At 38.2% G+C, this 22,967-nt stretch overlaps 1 protein-coding gene across 2 annotated transcripts in view; it reads left to right on the plus strand.

The window, feature by feature from the left end:
- LOC307160859 (low-density lipoprotein receptor-related protein 8-like) overlaps positions 1–15,477 on the plus strand; it is an 86,713-nt gene extending 71,236 nt beyond the window's left edge. Inside the window, exons 10-18 of one of the 2 annotated variants that reach the window (XM_079875150.1) lie at positions 1,084–1,255; positions 4,241–4,468; positions 5,723–5,841; positions 5,980–6,119; positions 8,895–9,036; positions 9,885–10,037; positions 11,092–11,340; positions 12,356–12,424; positions 14,454–15,477. In XM_079875150.1, coding sequence (XP_079731276.1) covers positions 1,084–1,255; positions 4,241–4,468; positions 5,723–5,841; positions 5,980–6,119; positions 8,895–9,036; positions 9,885–10,037; positions 11,092–11,340; positions 12,356–12,424; positions 14,454–14,785 — 1,604 coding nt within the window. In that variant the 3' untranslated portion in view covers positions 14,786–15,477. The remainder of the gene's footprint in view (positions 1–1,083; positions 1,256–4,240; positions 4,469–5,722; positions 5,842–5,979; positions 6,120–8,894; positions 9,037–9,884; positions 10,038–11,091; positions 11,341–12,355; positions 12,425–14,453) is intronic. The other variant, XM_079875151.1, reaches the window with a different exon arrangement.
- Positions 15,478–22,967: the final 7,490 nt, after the last annotated feature.

A 22,967-nucleotide genomic window follows, 5' to 3' on the forward strand; every position in this document is an offset into this window, starting at 1 on the left:
ACAAAAATTAAGCAGAACAACTGTTTTCAACTATAATAATAAGAAATGTTTCTTGAGCACCAAATCAAATGATTTCTGAGGGATCATGTGACCCTAAGATGCTGTAAATTCAGCTTTACCATCACAGGAATAAATTATAGTAATATTTCACAGTTTTTACTGTATTTCTTGATCAAATAAATGCAGCCTTGGTCAGCTTAAGAGTACAATATGTGTAATACACAGTATGTAGAATAAATGAATATACAAATGCATGATATATATTACATATTATGTATACATATGTATTTTTGAATTGCCATCAATGGAGAAAGAAGCTCTTTGCAGCCCAACATTGACGCTTTACACTGACCTATTTCAGCTGGTCATCTTACATTAGATCACAATTTAGGATATGCGTTCTTTAAATCATTTTTTAATATTTGCCAGCACGTTTCATTCAGCTACTGCAGACAGTCCAATTAGATCTTATCACATGACTGACTGCTACTTCCTGTGCCCTCTACGGCTCATCAGCCTTCAAGTAGAAGACACAGTCCTGGGGCGCTCAGACATACAGTGTGTGTGTGATGTAGAGATCTAGCTGAAGAAATGCAATGCTTAACAGTTTTTAAGAAGGATAAAAGATAAGTGAATCCCACAGAGGGCTATTGCTTCTCTTTCTGTGACTGGAGTTATTATGATCTTTATGTATTGCTCTCAATCTACAGAATATGTAAATGTTAAAGATGTCATTCTCTCTGTAAATGGCTTTGTGTATTTGTTATCATTAGCAGACACTGCTTATGCTGACTGTTACTTATGAATCATTGTGTTAATTTAATGTAGTTCTACAGGAATATTCTGGGTTGCATACAGGTTAAATTATATCGGCAGTATCTGTGACATGCTCCTGATTACCTCTCTAATAGTTTTGAACGATTTCAGGTTGTCCCTCTGTATTTTATAAAAGTGTGGTAGTCAGCAACCTCAGAACATTTTTTTTATCATTTGCAATTTTCTGAAAAATTCATCTCTCTCTGTTTCAAGTCATCTATTACTCTCTGTGATCATCTGTCCTTGTATTTTTTTTTTTTTTTTTAGGAAAAAGCCCTTACCTGATGTTCACGAACAGGCACGAGATCAGGCGTATTGACCTGGTGAAGAGGGACTACACACAGGTGGTTCCTACTCAGAAGAACGCAGTGGCCATTGATATAGACGTCGCCGCCAACCGCATGTTCTGGTGTGATCGTTTTCAACACAAAATATACAGGTGACCTCATATTGACCTTTTAGTTATGCTGTGTTTGGCTGTGCACTTAAAAGGAGCCGTGGCCATTGCTATGAGAGCCTGGCTTCATTTAACAGTAAATTGCTGCTTCACATGCTTGTGATATGTTAATTATTTTGAACTCAGGAGATACGGCTCCATTTATTTACATATCTCTCCCCCACACTTACTCTCTAGACAGCACACCATTGAAATCATTCTGATGAGATGCAGAGAGGCAGAAAAACAGCACTTAAGAAACATTTGAACTGCCATATTACAGAAACAAATATTATGTGGGTGTTCCATTCAAAAGCCTGTGTTCCTTGGGAATATGTATATGTGCACAGTAATCTTCAAAAGTCCAGGGTCTTATGCTTACCAAAGCTGCTTTTATTTGATTATTGTGAGATATTATTACAATTTTAGCAGAGTATTTGAATAAATATTATTGTAATTTATTCCTGTGACGGTAAAGGTTAATTTTCAGCATCATTACTCCAGTCTTCGGTGTCACATGATCCTTCAGGAATCATTCTAATATGATGATTTGCTGCTCAAGAAACATTTATTATTATTATCAATGTTGAAAACAGTTGTGCTGTTTAATATTTTTGTGGAAACTATTATAAAAACAATTCAGGACTGTTTGATTCATAGAAAGTTCAAAAGAACAGAAATAATAGATTTTTTTTAAGTAATAATGATATATTACATATTATTGTTTTTATTTAAATATTAAATATGTGTGTGCTTTTAACACTTTCATCAGAAAAACTTAGGTTTTTTTTCAGTGTATTTTCAGTATAATCAAGCAATGACAAGTTATAAAAACAAAGTACAAATGGGCTAAAAAGTGTATTAAATAGTTGACGATAGTAATACTTTTATAATATCGCCCTTTTTTATTTTATCAATCCACTGAGAGTCTCTTTAAACATCCCTTTAAAAAAGTTTTGGCTTCGGAAAAGTTTTTATTTTGAACACGGTTTGAAATGACCCTTGAACATGACTGCTATTACCATGCTTGTTCTCCCTTCAAAGTGCCCTGTGTAGGCATCAGGTCAAATGTAATACAGGATATCTTTTGACTCTTGCCATTTAGCCCTGTTACAAATTCATCTGAAACTTCCAAAAAAAACCTTTTGACTAATTTTTCTACAGTCCATCTCTTTCCTCCTAATTGCACATTCCATTTGATCTTGCTAATTGGGGACATTCACTTTCCTAATAATAGACACCTCTGCGGCTGCCCAAAATGATATGGTATCTTATGAAATGGCAGTACTCTGCCCCTGCACTCTCTCTGTCTGTCTCTTTTGGACGTATAACTGAGGATAAAGTGTAAAGTCATTAGCCGTAACGTCTCCGCTGTGAGCTTGAACTAGTTTGGGATGAAATGGAAGCTGATAATAGAAGGCTATGAGAGTTGTGGCATTACTTTATTGAGACACCTGTGACTATGAACACGTCAGATGGTGTGAAGATCATGTGATCTGTGAAGTGAAGTTTGAGTATTAGAAAGCGATTTTAGACAATAAGAACATATTTGACTATTATAGTACTGTAAATATAATAATATTAAGTAGGGCTGTCAAACGATTAATCGCGATTAATCGCATCCAAAATAAAAGTTTTTGTTTACATAATATATGTGTGTGTATGGAGGAGTATAATTATTTTCTATATATAAATACACACACATGCATATATATTTAAGAAAAATGTGTTATTTATATATAAAATATTTATATATAATATAAATTATATATAATATAAATATATATACACAGTATATACATGCAAATATTTCTTAAATATATACATGCATGTGTGTGTATTTATATATAGAAAATAATTATACACCGTACACACACATATATTATGTAAAAACAAACTTTTATTTTGGATGCGATTAATCACGATTAATCGTTTGACAGCCCTTAATATTAAGTAATATAAGTGTTTTTTAGGACCAATGAGATTCTCATCAAGTGTCAAACAAAAGGATTATGTTTATAGTTATCGCTGTTTCTGCACATTACAGTATGTACTATTTTTTGTAGATGTAAATTATGTGAAACTAAGTCACATACAACAATAAACTTTTCCAACCATAGTATCAGTACTACATTATCTGGCTTTCCAATACATATTTGTATGTGATTTTGGGGATTTCACATTGTAAGAGACATATAATTTCCTGTTTTATGATTTTTCTTCATTTTGGTGACTACATGACTTTTATGTGATTATGATACTATGATATATTTCTAAGAAATAATAATATATACTATTTCAAACTATTTAATCAGATTTTCTTTTCAAGAATTGCATTGTTTTAATGAGGCTTTTCTCTCTATTTTGATATCAAGACAGTTGTACCACACTGACATTTTCACACACCCCCCCCCCCAAAAAAAAAATCTAAATCAGTAACAAAAAGATGCAAATAAAATGAATAAAACGTGCATAAAAAACATGTAGTTGACTTTCCGTTCATTAGTAGTGCAAACAAACAACAATCGTGTTCGATTTGCTTGTAGTTTTTGTCAGCTTTTGGGCAACACGTGATTTTCAAAAACATTCAAAATCTTACCGACCCCAAACTTTTGAATGCTAGTATTTTGACGTGAATTTTGAAATAAATGCTGGATTGGAACAAAAACCACGTAGGAAATACAATTTCTAAACTGTGCTTAAAAAACATGTATAGTCAGGCGGTTCTCAAAAATTCTAGCTTGAATGTGAACACAAATGTTCATTTCTGCAGTGATCCAGCCTCACTTTATTTTCACTGGCATAACTCTATATATATTCGACTGTTACGTGTTTTACAAAATAAATGACAATAGATCTTTGTGGACAGAGGATTTTTCCTCATTCTGTCACGATATATAAAACAATCCCAACTGAAGTTATTTGATTTGACTAGTGGACCCAGTGTGTCTAATAGCAGAACCTCTAATTGTCTGCACGTCTCTGCAGTGCTTACATCCACGAGGCGAGCGACCCGTCTCGACACGTTACTCTGATCGACTCGGATCTGCATTCCCCCGAAGGGCTGGCACAGGACTGGGTTCAGCACAACCTCTACTGGACCGACTCTGGCGACAGAACCATCTCTGTGGCTTCAGCGGATGGCAGCAGGAGACGCGTGCTGATCAACACCGATCTGAGCGAACCACGGGCCATCGCTGTGGATCCAGAGAGAGGGTGAGCGCATATCAGACTCTACACTGCCAGTCTACAAAACAAAACCACAAAAGGCCAGACTGCCTCTAAAGGTCACTGAAATGATAAGATAAGCTTTCAGTGACATGCACATGGAGGCTGTGGAGTATAACAGAGGAAATGTTATTGAATTCTACTAATCCATAGAGATAACCTGAACGCTCATATGAATAGCTGCAAACATGCTGTTGTTTGCTCACAATAGCGAATGGCACAAAATAGACAAACCTATTTTATTTTAGTCATTTAAGACTGTTCTGTGATAACCTTCACCTCTGACAAAAAAGTGAAGTGAAGAGAAAAATCTTTTAAACATCTAGTTTCAAATTTATTCAGCAAGTTATGCATTTTATCTTTGTGTTCATGTTGGTTTCATTTGGTTTTAAAAAACTTTTCTACCATTTTCAAGAAAAGTTTAAATGTAATGACTCTAAAAATGTGATGTAAAAATGAACACCAGTTGGCTGGTAACAATTTTATGAATTCTAAGAATGCAATTTTGTGAAAACATGAACGTGAACAAACGTGAATGACGCTCGGGACAGTTGGCGCTGCCTCGTCACAAAAGTTTAAGCCCTGCCAATTGAAATATTTAAGCGCGAGGAGATGCGAAAGGGAACTCAATTCGTTACTCGCTGTGTGGGAAGGTTTCTGTTAACTGAATTAAAGCTGAAATAAAAAAAAAATGAAAAACTTAAACTTTAAAATCCTAAGAGAAAATGAGCAATTGGCAACTAACTAAAATTAAAAAAGTTTAAATTGAAGTACTAAAGTTACTAAAATTGAAATGCAAAATAAATGATAAATTAACTAGAAATATAAAACATATATGACGAAAGCACAAACTTAAATAAAAATAAAAATGGAAAACATAAAAATGACAAATCAAAACATTAGTATTTACTATAATTGTATATAAAGAATACTAATTAATAAGGTTGTCTTTTTTTTTACATTGTTTTAATGATTTTTTTCTATTCATTTTGGCATCAAGACAATTTTGACATTTTCAACCCTCTCAAAAAATATTAAAATCTATTTGTATTCAAGTCACTGTATTATGAATTGCATTTTTTATGTATTTTTAAAAATCACATACATTTTAAATCACTGGCAACGACAACATGCAACTCAAAGCATTTTCACTGTTATCAAGCCGTATTGGATTTATGGAGGTTCAAACTCAGTAGTATTTTCTTTTTCTTTTTTTTTCTGGTGAACACTTTGTCTTCACAGGTTCATGTATTGGTCTGACTGGGGCATCAGGGCCAAGATTGAGAAGGCTGGCATGAACGGTGTTGATCGGCAGGTGTTGGTGTCTGAGGACATCGAGTGGCCCAATGGAATCACACTCGGTAGGAATTATGGTCCTTCCTTTCTGTTATTTGCGCTCTAAGTCTAAACCATTTGAGCTCTATGCACTCTTATGAATCAGTAAGGGTGATCTGCAGTGTCCGGGCTCTTTGACAGTAGTGTTGTGTCTCTGCATGCAGATGTGGTTGGTAAGCGCTTGTACTGGGTGGACTCAAAACTACACCTGATCTCCAGTGTGGATTTAAATGGGTCCCATCGCAGAGTCATCCTGTTCTCCAGCGAGAGACTCGGCCACCCTTACGCCCTCGCTGTGTTCGAGGTGAGTGAGCCTCCTAAATATTTCTTCTATTTCCACACAAACTGTATGTGAGTGTTTACATGCCTGTGATTAACACCAGCTAGTCAGTAAATGTGTTTGGTCAGTATCTTATGGCCGAGTTGGAATTAAAGCCTTTCTTATTTTCTACTTTGAGATTTATTTATATGGCAGCATTTTCAGAACTGCAGAACTTGTTTTCTTCAGAATTACAGTTTTAAAGACCAGATCACATTTTTTGGAGATTGGTGGCTAAAAACCAAAAACATCTATAATGACATTTTTTAAAGATTTTTCAATGACCAGTAGTGATGCAGACATTAGGAGGGCGAATATCATGCTGATATTTATATAATACAGTTTAATGAAAACAAAACTGAAAAAAGATTATCAGTTTTATACAATACTGGTGGTTCAGTTTTTGAAAGAAGTCTCTTAAGCTCACCAAGGCTGCGTTTATTTGATCAAAAATCCAGTAAAACAGTAATATTGTGAAATATTATTATAATTTAAATGAACTGTTTCTATTTTAAAAGACACTGTCTACTTTATTAGGTACACCTGTTCAGCTGCACGTTAACACAGATATCTAATCAGCCTATCACATGCTGATAATAAGAAATGCTCAAGAAACGTTTCTGATTATTATCAATGTTGAAAACGGTTGAGCTGATTCATATTTTTGTGGACACCATGATATTTTTTTTATATATATACAGAATTTATTTGAAATATAAATCTGTCACTTTTTATCAATGTGATGCATCCTTGCTGAATAAAAGTATTACTTTAAAAAAATCTGACCTCAAAGTGGTCTCAGAATGGATAAATATCAGCAATTCATTTCCCTGGGTGATATATCATCTATAGAAGTGGCATGTGTAGGTGAGTGGCTACTATGGGCTGTGAAATCTTGTGGTAATTGATTGAAGCTGTGTCTGAAGCCACTTTAAATGTAAAACTGAATCATGCTCAGAATTATTCATGTTCAACATCCTACTTCAGTGATGTATTATATTTTAATATGGGACAATTCCCTTTATTGTTTTGCTGCTTAAGCTCAGTGGTCTCCATGGTAACATAGGGATGGGTTCTGGGTGGGGGATATGATAGGAAGAAAGAAGATTATAGTATTTTCACACAAGCATGGCTCAAATTGTGGTGAGCACAGTAATCTAAGCACAAAAGCCCTAAAACCACCCAAAACACCCTAGTAACGCCTTAGAAACCACCTAAGACACCCTAGCAACCACATAGAACAACCTAGCAACACTAATCTAAGATTGACTTGATCTCACAGCAGAGGCGGACTAAATGCTGAAGGGCTGTTATCTTATACACCTACACATCAGCCGCAGAATTAATGGTCTTGTTGTGGCAGCTGTAGTTTGGACAGAGGATCCTGCTGTGGATTTCACCCCAGTAACACAGCTTCCACACAAAATAATGTGTGACTTTTTAATGTGGAATTTTTTTCTTGGCAGCCTTATTGCTTGTGAGAGACTAGTCACTAGGTAGATATTTGTTTTACCCAGGATGCCCTTTTTTCATTGTTTGAAGCAAACTTCAATATGTGAGATGCAAGCAGATTGATGAAGAGGTGCTTTGCCTGGTTCCTCTTCATTTTTTAAGTGGCGTTTGCTGACTGGATCTCTTGCTGACTGTATCACAAGCTATCATGCATGTTGTGTCAGAAGGGAGATTCAATGTCTTTGAGGACTCCTGCCCAAAAAACACTCAGAACACCTTAGCAACACCATAGAAACCACTGAGGACACCCTAGCAACACTCCAAACCCTCCAAGAACACTCTAGCAACCACCTAGCAATGCTCTAGTAACCACCCTCAACACCCTAGCAATGCCCTAGAAACTGAAACCCTAGCAACACTTTAAACCCTCCAAGAACACTCTAGCAACCACCTAGCAATGCTCTAGGAACCACCCTCAACACCCTAGCAATGCCCTAGAAACTGAAACCCTAGCAACACTTTAAACCCTCCAAGAACACTCTAGCTAGCAACCAACACAAATATGCTAGTTACCACCTAGCAAAGCCTCAAACCACACAGAACATCTTAGCAGCACCTTAGAAACCACCTAATACACCCTAGCAACCACACACAACACCATAGCAGCACTCTAAACCTTCCAAGCTCTAGCAACCAACCAACAATGCTCTCACAATCACCCCCAACACCATAGCAATGTCTTAGAAACCACACAGGAATCCCTAGCAACCACATAGCAATAATCTAAAACCTCCCAGAATACTCAAGCAATGCTCTAGCAACTACCCACAACACCCTAGCAACCAACTAGCAATGCCTTAAATGCCACCCACAACACTTTAGCAACCATCTAGCAATGTCCTAAAACCACTCAGAACACCTTAGCAACCCCACAAAAACCACAGAATACTCCATAGCAACCACACAGAATACCCTAGCAACACTCTAAACACATCTAGAACATTTTAGCAACCAACCAGCAATACCCTGGTCTAGCAACCACTTAGCAGTGCCCTAAAACCACACAGAACACCTTAGCAACACAATAGAAACCATCTAAGACTCCATAGCAACCAACCAGCAATGCTCTGCTCTTGCAACCACCCAGAACACCCTAGCAACCAACTAGCAATGCCTAAAACCATCCATAACACCTTAGCAACACCATAGAAACCACCCAGGAAACCCTAGCAACCACTTAGCAATGCTCTAAAACCACCCAGAACCCCCTAGCAACCAACTAGCAATGTTGACTCTTGTGTCTCTCAGGATCGGGTGTACTGGACGGACCGTGAGAAGGAGGCCGTTTACAGCGCAAACAGACTCACAGGACAAGATGTGACCAGCCTTGCCGAGCACCTCAATGACCCTCATGATATTGTGGTTTTCCACGAGCTGAGCCAACCTGGCGGTGTGTGGACTTCAGATCAGCTATATTTATTAATTTGTCATCCTTTTTCTTTGACATTTTTGACTAATGGCGTACTAAATGAAGTTTTTAATACACCCTATGAAATCCACCCAGAATCGGATTTCTCCCTTTTGTAATCCATCTTGCCTGCTATTCTGTTTTAATCAGCATGTAAGTCATTTTGACATCAGAATCTGGAACCAAAAACAATAAACATCAACAGTTTACTGTTAAAAATTAATCATAGTTTTTAAAGCGTAACTCTCGGCAAAATGCAACCTAGAGTCTTTTTGTTAATCTACCCAAGGCAAACTTTCGTTTAAAAGCATAATTAGGATGAAACGCCACTTTTAAGACTGTCCGTATTTTCGTTTTCGGTCAAATTGCCTTATGAATGGGAGTGCTAGGGGCACGACTATGACAGCATCAAAATCGCTATTTTTATTTCTAAGAAGGCTCGACACACAACATTTGCTCAAAGTATCACCGGGGGCTCTACACATGAATTTGAGCATTGAGAACATTGTTTGTGTACACAGAGTTTACTAAAAAGAAAGATTTTGAACAACTCACTGTAGCTGTTGTTGTTTCCGACCGCCGGCATTTTGTCAGTCAAAAATAGTCGATTTCCATCCTAATTATGCTTTTAAATGAAAGCTTGCCTCGGATAGACCCTAAAAGACCCTAGGTTGCATTTTGGCGAGAGTTACGCTTTAAGTCTCCACAGACTGAAGATGAAGTGTATTCCCACTGACCCATATGGCTCAGAGAATGATGGTTGTGTCGTCTCCTCGGATGGATGATTTATCATTGTGTGTGTGTGTGTGTGTGTGTGTGTGTACGCGCAGCTCCTGACAGCTGTAACCTGGGCGGCGTGACTAACGGAGGCTGTGACTTCCTTTGTCTGCGAGCTCCTCAGATCAGCGAACACTCACCCAAATACACCTGCGCTTGCCCTGACGGCGAGGAGCTCAGCCCTGACACGCGACAATGTGTACCAGGTGAGCTCATCACATTGTGCCTTACACCGTGTCCTGGTTAGGTGGGACATGATCACGTCCATGAGTTTTAGTTTTAGTTCTTCAGGAGTTTTGTCCTAACCACATCAAGCAACAGAATGATTTTTAGATTTGCTTGATTTCTCACTTTAAACATCAAATGTTCTGATTGGCTGTGATTTAGTCACAGTATGTCACCATCTCTATGTTATGGTCAGTTTTTCATATATATATACAAATGACAAAAGAAAACGAAAAAAACGAAATCTTTACCCCTTATTAAATCATTATTAAAAATGTCTTAAAGATTTAAGCATATTATGTAGTTGTGTTTGGAGTTTATTAGGATTATTTATAACGCAATGAGACATGGCAAAATGTGTGGACATAATTTTTGGCCAGGCTGTCACAAAGAAATTATGAACACATGCAAATACAGCAGAGAACCAACGACATGTTAAAAATAGATTATGTTGTAGTCAGTGTATGCTTTTTTTTGGTGAGCTTTTTGTTTTTCTATGCATTTTTTCCCATAATAAAACAAAACATGTAGCTGTAGTTTGCACAACAGGGGAGAAACATGACACAATAACAAAACCACTAAAATATTAAATAAGTACAAGGCAGGGCAAACACTGGAGTTTTGTGACTGAAAAACTAAACCTATACATAGAATAGAAGAAAACTTACAAAAGACTAAGGTAAATAACTAAAGTAAAACAAGTCCACGGCTGGAGAAAGTTAGGTATTAGATAAATGTAAACCCAGGCTAAATAAATCAAAGAGAAAACCACAGTAACAAACTGAATCTATAAATCATAGTGATGGGTCATTCATAAATGATCTGTTCATTGCGTCATGTGACAAATGAACGAAAGACTCGGAAGGTAAAGTCATTATTTATGTTCCCTGAAAATTATCTTTGGTTGCATTATAATGATTACTTAATTCAGAATAAGATCAAGATTGCGTAGGTGGATGTGTTCGGGGAATTTGCCTGTTAAAATTGACAGCTTATTTTTGTATACTAATGAATGACCTGTCATTGTACCACCAGTCCAGAACGACACTGCCGCAACATCTACTGTCCCCATCAACAACACCGTGGAGACGGGAGCTGGCTGGGCCCCAGAGTCCCCTGGAGCAGTGACTTCTCAGTCCGACAGTGTGGCTGAAACCACTCTCTCATCATTCCTCACGTCCGGCCCAGAGGAAGCGGCCGTCTCCTCTAATACTACAGCAGAGCGCAGGCCAACACGGGCATCCAGCACCACACCAGGAGACCTGAGCAACCTGTCCCATCACTGTAAGTGTGTGTCTGTGTGATTTCATGCACAGGAGAAACCTTGCTCAGATGAGCCTTCGCTAAGCCATCCTGGTTACTGCTGGTGGGTCGGAGGAGTTTACAGATTCTTTCAGAGGACCGATTAGCCTGAATGATTTTTCTTAAAATATGCTCATGAAGTGGAAGTTCATATTATTATGTGGGTTGGCGTGAAATGCTTTGACTGCAAAAAATGCAAATCAGCTGAGAGCTTACATAGTGAGAAAATCTATCTGTATATCTATCTATCTATCTATCTATCTATCTATCTATCTATCTATCTATCTATCTATCTATCTATCTATCTATCTATCTATCTATCTATCTATCTATCTATCTATCTATCTATCTATCTATCTATCTATCTATCTATCTATCTGTCTGTCTGTCTGTCTGTCTGTCTATATGTCTGTCTGTCTGTCTATCTCTCTGTCTGCCTGTCTATCTATCTATCTATCTATCTATCTATCTATCTATCTATCTATCTATCTGTCGGTCTGTCTATCATTTTAGAATTTACTCAAATGTACTGCTTTGAAAACAGTGGTATGAGCTGCTTGCGTGTAAATTAACACAGTGCCAATCTTCACTCTGAAATACACAGTTTAACAGACAATATACTTTGTATATCATAGCCTTTGATTTCAGAATTGAAAAAAAAATAATAATAAAAGAATTGCTATTTATATTTGCTAAAAGAATATAAATTTTCTATTTTATTTCAATTAAGTGTGCTGTCCCAGTTGTTTAATGTTACTATGCTAATGTTAATTATTAGGTTTTCATCAACTTTCATCAATGGTTGGGCAAACCCTGCTTTAGATGATAATGTGACCAGTACTTGCATTACTGCAAACGACTATAAACTTTTATCCTCCCTCCAAACTTTTTGTCCACTTGCGCATCCTGAAAAAGCTCAATCAGCTACATCATCTTGTTTAAATAAATAGGTTAAACAAATGTGTAAGTGATGCTCCTCTCTTTAATTTTCTTCTAGCTGGCAATGAGTTGTTTCTCCTTGGCCGTAATCTGACAGTGGCAGTGCTTGGTGTCGTAATTCCCATAGGTATGTACATCTTCAACCTCTCTGGCTCCCAGGGGCCGCTAGGGTCCTGCTCTGTGCTATTTTGAGCACATTATGACACCAGTGTTTCTCACTGATGCTCTAACTGCAAGGTGAGTGAGCCCAGGGCAGCAGACTCAGCTGTATGGAGATGCTTGTGTGTGTGGTGTCTGCATGAATTTAGATTTATTCTACTTTATTGTCTTTGTGAACCCAGAAAGAAATTCCCTTGGTAATATTATCACAAATCTGACTAACATCAAGTGTGCTGCATTGCAGATGGAGCAGATGTTAAGATTTTATTAGGTTACATTTCTAAGAGCCATATAAGAATGTTCTCAATTTGCTTTTCTGATGAACATGAAATGTTTGAGTTTTTGCCTGTTCTTCATTCCCTATCAACCCTCTCTCCTCTGTTTTAGTTTTCTTCTGCTATTCTCATTTTCTTTTGCTATCATTGGTTTCAATCCAGGCAATTTAAAGGAACCGTTCACCCATAAATAACAATTCTGTCATCATTTACTCGCCTGCTGTTTCGATCCGTTTTGACTGACTGACTTCCGTGGAACACAAAAGTTGATGTTAGGTAGAATGTTGATGCTGCTCTTTTCCACACATAAAGTCTACAGAGGCTGTCAGTCTTAAAAAATGACAAAAGCACCATAAAAGTGAATGTCATGACTCATGACTCACTTTTGTGTGATGAACAGAGCATTCAAGTATAAGGCTGAATAAATAAAGCTGAATAAATGCCAGAATTGTTATTTTTGTGTGAACTATTCCTTTAATTTTACATTTTCTATCTATCTATCTATCTATCTATCTATCTATCTATCTATCTATCTATCTATCTATCTATCTATCTATCTATCTATCTATCTATCTGTCTGTCTGTCTGTCTGTCTATATGTCTGTCTATATGTCTGTCTGTCTATCTCTCTGTCTGCCTGTCTATCTATCTATCTATCTATCTATCTATCTATCTATCTATCTATCTATCTATCTGTCTATCTGTCTGTCTCTGTCTTTCTTTATATATCTATATATCTATTTATTTGTCTGTCTACCTGTCTGTCTGTCTGTCTATCTATCTGTCTATCTCTCTATCTGTCTGTCTGCCTGCCTGTCTGTCTGTCTGTCTGTCTGTCTGTCTGTCTGTCTATCTATCTATCTATCTATCTATCTATCTATCTATCTATCTATCTGTCTATCTGTCTGTCTGTCTATCTATATGTCTGCTATCTCTCTGTCTTTCTGTCTGTCTGCCTGTCTATCTATCTATCTATCTATCTCTCTGTCTTTCTGTCTGTCTGCCTGTCTATCTATCTATCTATCTATCTGTCTATCTGTCTGTCTGTCTGTCTGTCTTTCTATATCTATATATCTATGTATTTGTATGTCTTCCTGTCTGTCTGTCTGTCTGTCTGTCTGTCTGTCTGTCTGTCTGTCTATCTGTCTATCTCTCTGTCTGTCTGTCTGTCTGTCTGTCTGTCTGTCTGTCTGTCTGTCTATCTCTCTCTCTATCTGTCTGTCTATCTATCTGTCTGTCTGTCTGTCTGTCTGTCTGTCTGTCTGTCTGTCTATCTATATGTCTGTCTGTCTGTCTGTCTATCTATATGTCTGTCTGTCTGTCTGTCTGTCTGTCTCTGTCTGTCTATCTGTCTGTCTCTCTATCTGTCTGTCTGCCTGTCTATCTGCCTATCTATATATCTATCTATCTATCTATCTATATCTATATATCTGTCTATTTGTCTGTCTGTCTGTCTGTCTATCTATATGTCTGTCTGTCTATCTGTCTATCTCTCTATCTGTCTGTCTGCCTATCTATCTGCCTATCTGTCTGTCTGTCTGTCTGTCTGTCTGTCTGTCTGTCTATCTATCTATTTGTCTGTCTATATCTTTCTGGCTGTCTGTCTATCTATCTATCTTATAGTATATTCTGTTTGTCTCTCTGGCTGTCCTGTCAGTCATTCCACCGCCAGTCAACTGTGTGTTAACATGTCCCCTCACGCTGTATGTCAAACACATGCAGTTCCTATTGTTGCCACAGTGGTCTTCGGGGTGCTGTGTACGGGCGTTTATCTCGTTTACCGCAACTGGAGGAGGAACAGCACCAAAAGCATGAACTTCGACAACCCAGTCTACCGCAAAACCACAGGAGAGACGGAAGAGGACGAGATTCATATCGGTCGGACTGACGGGCTCGCTGGGCATCACCACCCTTACCCTGGGCCCGTGGTCGGCATGACGCCAGTCGGCACCGGGACGTGCCCGCCATTCATCGCTCTGCCTCTGGGGACCGGTTTACCAGACCCTTCCACTCACTGGTACACAGAGCAACCCACCATCTCTAGTACTAAGTGAAAAGGAGACGACTTTAGAAATACTGTGACCGCAGAGAGCAGGACCGACATGTGGCTGCCAAGCTATGCAGGAATAGCATTTTATGGAGCTGAATCATTCTTAACATGGCCAGGTTTTAAAGTGAGCTGCAGAATGCTGGAGTGCAAATACTTGGACTAAAGGAAAGGGTTATCATTTCAGTCTCATATTCATCTGGTCCATTTTATCGTCATTTTATTGCTGGTTGAAACCACCAGGCCAAGCCTTTTCAAACCTCCATTATTTATATTTATCTTATAATCCTAGAGAAATCTAGCACAGTTACTGGCATTACATTTACTACTGAATTATTATAACTAGTCTATTAGACTATCAGTGTTCAGCACTTTAGCTAAAGCTGTAGAGAGAGAAAAAAATGGATCCTTATTTCTAATTCTAATCTCTTATTGCTTTGTTTGATTTAGGCATGTTTCCAAAATGAATGAATTAACCAAATAATTAAAAATTAATGAATCCATTTATTAAAATTAAAATTAAATGAAATATTTTAAAATATCATAAGTACTTTTTATAGGCTTAATATAAAAAATCAGATGCGATTACAAAAGTAACATTTCCAGATGTAGACCTTTGATGGTGACGAGCAATGCAACTGGCAAATGCAAACAAGCAATTTGTGTCATCTCTTCTAATTAAAGTAATGTTTAATATTGAAAAAAAAAATTATACACCGTTCAAGAAATGCTTAAAAAATGAACTACATTTCTAAAAACCGCTTACCTGTATCACATAAAAGTTGTATTTTAACAGTCATTGACCAGTAGCCTCATAGTTTAAAGTTAACATAAAATGAACGTGGACTTATCTTTCCTATGTGTTTGGTCGTACCACGCGCTACTCATCTGTGCATATTATTCCAAAGAAAAAATATTTTTCCGAACCAACTTTTGTTCAACCACCTGTCATATGGAGACCACTCTTCATGATCCAATCAATTCCCAATGGATAAAATCAAGACCTGCCCTTTATTCCTCATGAAATACTCAAATTTCTTTGAGAAATACGTCACATTATGAAAGTAAAATTAAAGTGCCCCTATTATGCTATTTTAAACGTTCATAATTTAGTTTTGGAGATCTCCTACAATAGGTTATACCACCCAAGGTCAAAAAACACTTATTATGTGTTATTACTTATTTACACTTATTATTATTTTCTCATAATATACATTGCAGCATTACCTCATTTCTCAAAGAGTCTGAAATCGGTTATTTCGAAGAGTCAGTCTCTTTAAACTCCTCCTTACTGAGAGCTTACTCTGCTCTGATTGGTCAGACGGCCCAGTCTGTTGCCATTGGTCTACTCTGCTCTGATTGGTCAGAGGGCCCAGTCTGTTGTCATTAGTCTACTCTGCTCTGATTGGTCAGACGGCTCAGTCTGTTGTGATTGGTCTATCGCTTACAGCGCATTTCGGAAACGAAACGCCTATTACCATAACTGAATTTCAGCTCTGGAGGCGTCCACTGTTTGATAATCAGAGATACAAACAATAGCGTAGGTTTTTCCATATCAATTCCAGCCGCGAGTCCTTTTGAAGTGCATGCAGTGCATTTGAATTGTATTCGCAGCGCTGAAAACAGCGTCTTCTTGACATGTAGACAACACGAACCAAACTCTTCCAGACTACAGTCAGCTAAAACTACAGTGTTCGTGGGCGGGTCAAAGTAGACGTCATTTGCAGGCAGCCAATGAAGACCATAGACTGGCATTATGCAAATTTGTTATATTGTTACATAGGTTTGTAACAGGAAGTGAGACTGGAATTACTGACAACTCGTTTCAGCAGTTCAGAATCGATCATTTTTCTAGGAGACGATAACTTTATTTTCCGCCCACTTTGATCTTTAACACTTTGCAGACCTTTTACATTTACAAACAGCAATATTACACAGTGCATGAAAGGGAATATTCAAAAAAGCATAATAGGAGCACTTTAATACTAATTTATAATCAAATATGCATTATTAACTTTGGCAAAATACATTTAAGATGGTCAAGTTAGAACCTAAGAACTATTAAAAAATGAGCTATAAACAAAGAAAGATATCAATACAAAATTTGATTTTTTTTTTTGTCAGTTTCAGCAATATTATCCACTTTTTCTTGGTGTGTTTGCTTCATTCTTTCATTCAGAGACATTCTTTATTCATCACGCACTCGCATGCAAATGAAAAGCCATTGTCCTTGCAATTACGCGAGTGTGTGTTGAGGCTGCGGACGTGGGGCTCCACCGCACTGCAGCTACAACTTGGCAAGGCACTGAAACTGGCAGAGCACGCTGGTTAGTGGAACAAACCCTATTGTAATCACACAGTCGGAATAGATGCTGTGAGGGTCAGAGCGAGAGCGAGGTCTCATGTGGTTCACACCGAACGGCGTTTTGCTACACGTACACGAGCTGTAATTTCTGAAATGTCACAGTTTCACACGTCTGTTTCTGTTATTGGGGTTGTTGCATGCGGAACAGGTTTGCCGTGCCGCCCACTTGCATTCACTTTCATGTTGTTGTTTATCTCCTGAGTGGAGAAACGGGGGGAGAACATAAGCTGATAGTCGCCCCGAGGGTCTAGCAAAGCTACAGGCGCTGAGCTGAAGGTTACGTAAGCACTATGTTAACGTCTAAACACATTAGAATCACGTTAACGTTGGAAAAAAAGTATCTCAGACTGGCATATGTGCAGACAGCCTGCTCAGCAGATCTAGTGCTCATGCCTCACTGTAAGAGACGTGGCGACCTTTAAAGACGCTCTGAAAGGCCATACATTCCAAATGCTGGACATTTATTCGTGCGGTTGTTTTTGACACAGGAGTTCCTCTGCATTCTTCTGTCGTGTGCTGTGGGAATGTTTCGTTTTGTCTCAGGGAGATGGTAGAGAGAGGGATCGGAGTACAGTTTATCAATTGGCATCGGAGATACAATGCATCTAGCCTGACTACGTCAGACTTCTTACTTCCGCTCAATTTCATTTCGCTTCTGTACTCAGTCTGAGACAGCGTAATAGCTTTCCGTTTTCCTCCGGCCTGAAAACAGCCGGCCAATCAACGAACAGAGGGCGGGCTGAGAGCCGTGACGTAGACGCTGATTGTACCGTGGATGCGTAGATTTACTTCACATAATCTGCAAAAGTCGCACACAGCCATGTTCACTCCGGTATTTCGCTCGATGGTTTTGTTTTTGCATCATACATGTGTTTACAGTGGAAGTTAGATGCGGCTGAGCATGCGCACAACACACGCCATAACCAAACGTCATGTGATTGGCTTACGGGTAACCAATGATTTTAAACTTCAGACAAGCGCCCCCCGCAAGAAAGAAAACGCTTTTCAATTATGCCATTCCAGACTCTGTCTACGAAGCAAAGCGAAGTAGCAGAGTTTGGTATTACCAGGCTACAATGCATCCACTGTCGAGAAAAATGTTGAAAACATAAAATGCATCTTGCTTGCCTTGCAGTGACATTATGTACAGCGGGTTGAAGCAGGATGTAATGCAGAGAGCTTTTTTCCCCCTTTATACTTTATATTATGAAGGTGTCTTGAGTGTTGTATACTTTGAATAGACAAAAGAACATTTTTTTTTTCTCATTAGTGTGTGAAGTATCAGCTGTTCATTCACAGATTCTGCATTCAGATGTTACCTCATTAATATGAAAGAGCATCGCTCTAGGATTTCAAATGAAGACTCCCTCATAAGAGAGGAGCATTAAATATCATGTATGTGTGTGGGGGGTGCGTGCGTGCGTGCGTGCGTGCGTGTGTGTGTGTGTGTGTGTGGATATTAATACATGCATTCAGAGTGCATGTTTTCGTGGTGTGGAAGTTAAATCTGTGTGTAATGTGATTATGAAATGAGAAGTGTAAATATGTTTTCATACAAATACTTTTGATACACCTTTGTAAAAATGTATATAAGATTTTAGATAACAGTATTGCCTATGAACTAATTTATTTGGAATATATGATCATTGTTTTCTGATGGTAAAATATTATATTCTGCCAAAGTGTTTCTGTGCTGTTGGTATTATTCATTTTTGCTGTTGATATTTTTTTACTTTTCTTTGCATTTTCTTTATTTTTACATTTTTAAATGTTCTTTAATGTAGAACATTTTAATTGAGTAGTTTTATTAAACGACATTGTTATTGCACTATATTTTGCAAACACAAAATTCAATCTTTTTTTCTTTCTTTTATTTGGTGCCTTGTTTTGTGATTTTTACGAACGCTGATTTGATTCTGTCTGATCTCCCACTGCATAAACTTTATTGTGGCATAATGTTCTCATTGTATTTCAAATGTTTCTCTTTATATGTCTCTATAAATTGGTATAAAAATTAATAAAAAAAAATCTGCTGCCATTTAGAGTTTCATTGAATTTTTATCTTTTCATAGTAAGAAATGATAAATAGCTACCCAAAGGTAGTGTTTTAATGCAGATCACATATTCTGATCAGTAATTAACGATTTGCCCATATAGCCTAATTATCGTGATGAACTTACCTCCAAACGTGGCCTGCTTTTAAACCCCATTTAAAACCAACCCAGTCTCATTGGAAAAACGTGACATTTCTGCAAAATGACATTATGTTGCTGCTTGCACATTTGCGCGACTTTTTCAATGTGAAATGCCAGTAAGTGCTATAAACATGTTCACTTTTCAACTGATGAATGTGAATCTGATGTTGCATTATGTTGGTTGTTGTATGTATTGCGGCAGTTCGTAAATTAAATGTTCAAAAAGGCCCCATTTACACTGCAGGTCTTGTTTTTGTTGACTATATCCAATTTTTTTGACGACCTAGCTGACATCTTTTAAAAGTGGCCCATATCCGATATCTGCATTTACACTATACACAAAGATGGTCTTATTATTGGGAGATACGGAAAAAGCGTAACGGCTAACTTGCATCACGTGTGCCTTGATGACCAATCACATTGCAGCCTCAATGTCATTGAATTTTCTGTGACAGACAATCACTGTTTGTTTGCGGATACCATAGAAATGAATGAGAAGTGCTGTAAACTGAATCATACCTGCCAGGAAACAGCAACTCAATCCAAAACAAATCTTTAAGAGCAAACATGTTGAAGATTAGCTTAGATGAACTGTCGATTCATTAAGGGGTGGTTGATTATGATTTCACTTTTCTAACTCTAGTTAGTGTGTAATGTTGCTGTTTGAGCATAAACAACATCTGCAAAGTTACAACGCTCAAATTTCAAAGCAAAGGAAGATTTTTGCTTTGAAAGAAATCGTTTTTTAAGGACTACAACAAACGGCTGGTAGGGACTACACGAGATTCCTCCTAAAATTTACATAAACCCCGCCCCCGGGAACACGCAGTCCGTGTTGAGAAGATGAAGAGTTGTTGTAGTAGAGCACATTTGTGAGTCTGCTCAAATTGTCACATCCGTCTTTTCACATGCAATACAGTACGTAACACAAATGCAATAGCATGTCACTCAGTAGGCATCTTACAACAGTTCCCACACGAGCGATTTTATAGATTATCATGACAGAATATGCTAATCAATGACTTGAAGATAGTTAACTCCACATCAGCTACATAAATTCACCAACTAACCTTTCAGAAACGTCCTGTTGCATTCTACATGTTGTCACTTCTTCTTGAGTCTCTCCATCATTGTCTGACTCCAGTTTAAACATAAAAGGCAGAACAGTTTCTGACATTTCAGTGCTTGTCTGCGTGAGGTAATCTGAGCGAAGCTCCGCCCTCTGTGCCAGGAGCAGCAGCTCATTTGCATTTAAAGGGACACACACGAAACGACACGTTTTTGCTCACCCTCAAAAAGGTACAATTTTAACATGCTGTAAAAAATAATCTGTGGGGTATTTTGAGCTAAAACTTCACATACACACTCTGGGGACATCAGAGACTTATTTTACATCTGAAAAGGGGCATTGTACCACCCCTTTAAATGATAAGCTGTTTTCCCACAAAAGCTGTTTATTCAGTGTAGTGAAGCCTCTCCTCCATTGACATCCATTTTAAAAAAAAACTCTTGTCTCCTTTTCTGCATACCGAAGCGTTAGAAGACATTTCGCTTTTTCAGCAAAGTTTGCATGCTTGCCTTCAAGTAGCTTTGCTAGACACTTGGTGAAACAACCCAATATTGACAAGGAAAAACTTGGGCCAAAAAGGAAGTAAAAACGGCACGATTTGCTATGGAAGCAGACAAAATGATAATACAAGCTTTAAAGGTCAGCAAAATATTGGGTTGAGCCTTAGGCCGTGTGTCCACCAAAGCGTTATTAGCCAGCTGAAAACGCTAGGCGCTCTGCTAAAAACGCTCAGCTGTGGGCGCTTGAGAGCGTTTTGGCAGCGCAGCGTTTTTTCAGTTGAGACGGTTGAGACCGAGACACTTTGCTTGTTATGATACGGAATATCCGCGAAAGTCTTACTAGTATCTCATTTCACACATATTTTGTTTCTGTGTTGATTCTATATTAAAATGTAATGTATTTTATCTGGCTCTTGATTTTGTTCCGTTATTATGCTTGTTGTTGTCATCTGTTGATGTTGTACAAGCAGAATCATGTGGCGGACGCGGTTGGTCGGTGTGGTATTAGTCCCGCCCCTCCTCCACTGTGATTGGACGGTTGGGTAAAAAGTGACAGTGATGAGCGCTGCGTTTTACCAAAAGTTGAACATTCTTCAACTCTCGGCGACCAGTAAAAAACGCCGAACGCTCAGCGCTTCAGCGTGAAAAAGACGCTCAGCGCCTCGTTACGCTCATGGCGTTTTAAAAACGCGGCGCTCCCATTGAAAACAATTGAAAAAACACGCCAGCCGCGAGTAAAACCGCTTTGGTGGACACACGGCCTAAGTGCTCCATTGCACCATTAATAAGAGTCATGTGATCACTGTTGGTGTGACATCATTCGCCACCTTCGCTTTTGACAATGACGCACTCGCATTTGCAGGGAAATATCCGATCTGTCCACTTACATGGCAGACGTAAATGCACAAATCCGATTCACATTAGACTTATTTCCACATATGAATGAGGCCTGAAACCGATCTGAGAATATCGGAATCCATGTGCTTTTTTACAGCTTTGTTCGTGGGTTATATCCGACCTGTGCCACATGGGAGGAAAAACATAGAATTGGGTCACTTATGTAATTGCGGCCTAAGAGGTGCTAAAAGGTTAATGCTCTACCGCGTTTGAAAAAAAGCATAGCACACACTCTAAACACGGCCCTGAACCAAGAGTAAGCTTAAACCGTGAGCTTAAAACACTGAAGCAAGCTACTTTTACAAGTCTTTAAGCTCTTTTATCGTGACTTGTGTTTCCCAGGACCCATACCGGATGCTCCGTATTATAAGGGCAATGCTGTCTACCAGGTGAGCTACCGAAAAGCCAAACAAATGTTGGAAAAATGTGTAGGTAGAATGACGTTTGGAGTTGCAAAAAACTGGCAGCAACATCATCACAATCCTTCATTTTTATGCTTAATTTAAGATTCTGTTCTTTCTCAAATAAGACGAATGGTGTTTAGTCTCCCATTCTAGGACACTATATCTTGTTGGACTGCCTCAGGAATTGTGTCGCTACAGTGAAAAGTGTTTGCTTTTTAACAATACCACCGTAGCTCAGAATATAATGCTGTGTTGTATATTAAGTAAGGGTTAATGCCTGACGAGGTGTCCATTGTCAGGTATTAATGAATGACGGCGAGGCGTGAACCGTCCTTACCTGATTAATGGACACCTTGAAGGGCATTAGCCCGCTTATACCATGGTCACTTGCCAAATAACACATTTTTAAAACAGTAGTTTATATTTTAATTAGTTTTACAATCGAAATCTAAAGTTTTTACAAACAACTTGGTTTCCCTGGTTACGCCGGACGGTTTATTTACTAGGTGTCCTCTATCACTTTTTAATGGACACACTGCAGCCAATCAGAATCGAGTATTCACCCAGACCATGGTATAACAGCATTTACCCACTTGAATGCTTACCTTTTCCACAGTGACTTTATGCATATCTAGATGTACATGGTCAAGGATTCTCTTCCGATGATTTAATCCTCTAGATAAGCTAAATATATTACTTAAAGATGCCAGAAGGATCGCATTCAATTGTGTTCGTCTTAAATACACAGTCAACCACCCA

This window comes from Squalius cephalus (genome assembly GCF_949319135.1).
Source record: "Squalius cephalus genome assembly, chromosome: 7".
NCBI lineage: Eukaryota > Metazoa > Chordata > Actinopteri > Cypriniformes > Leuciscidae > Squalius > Squalius cephalus.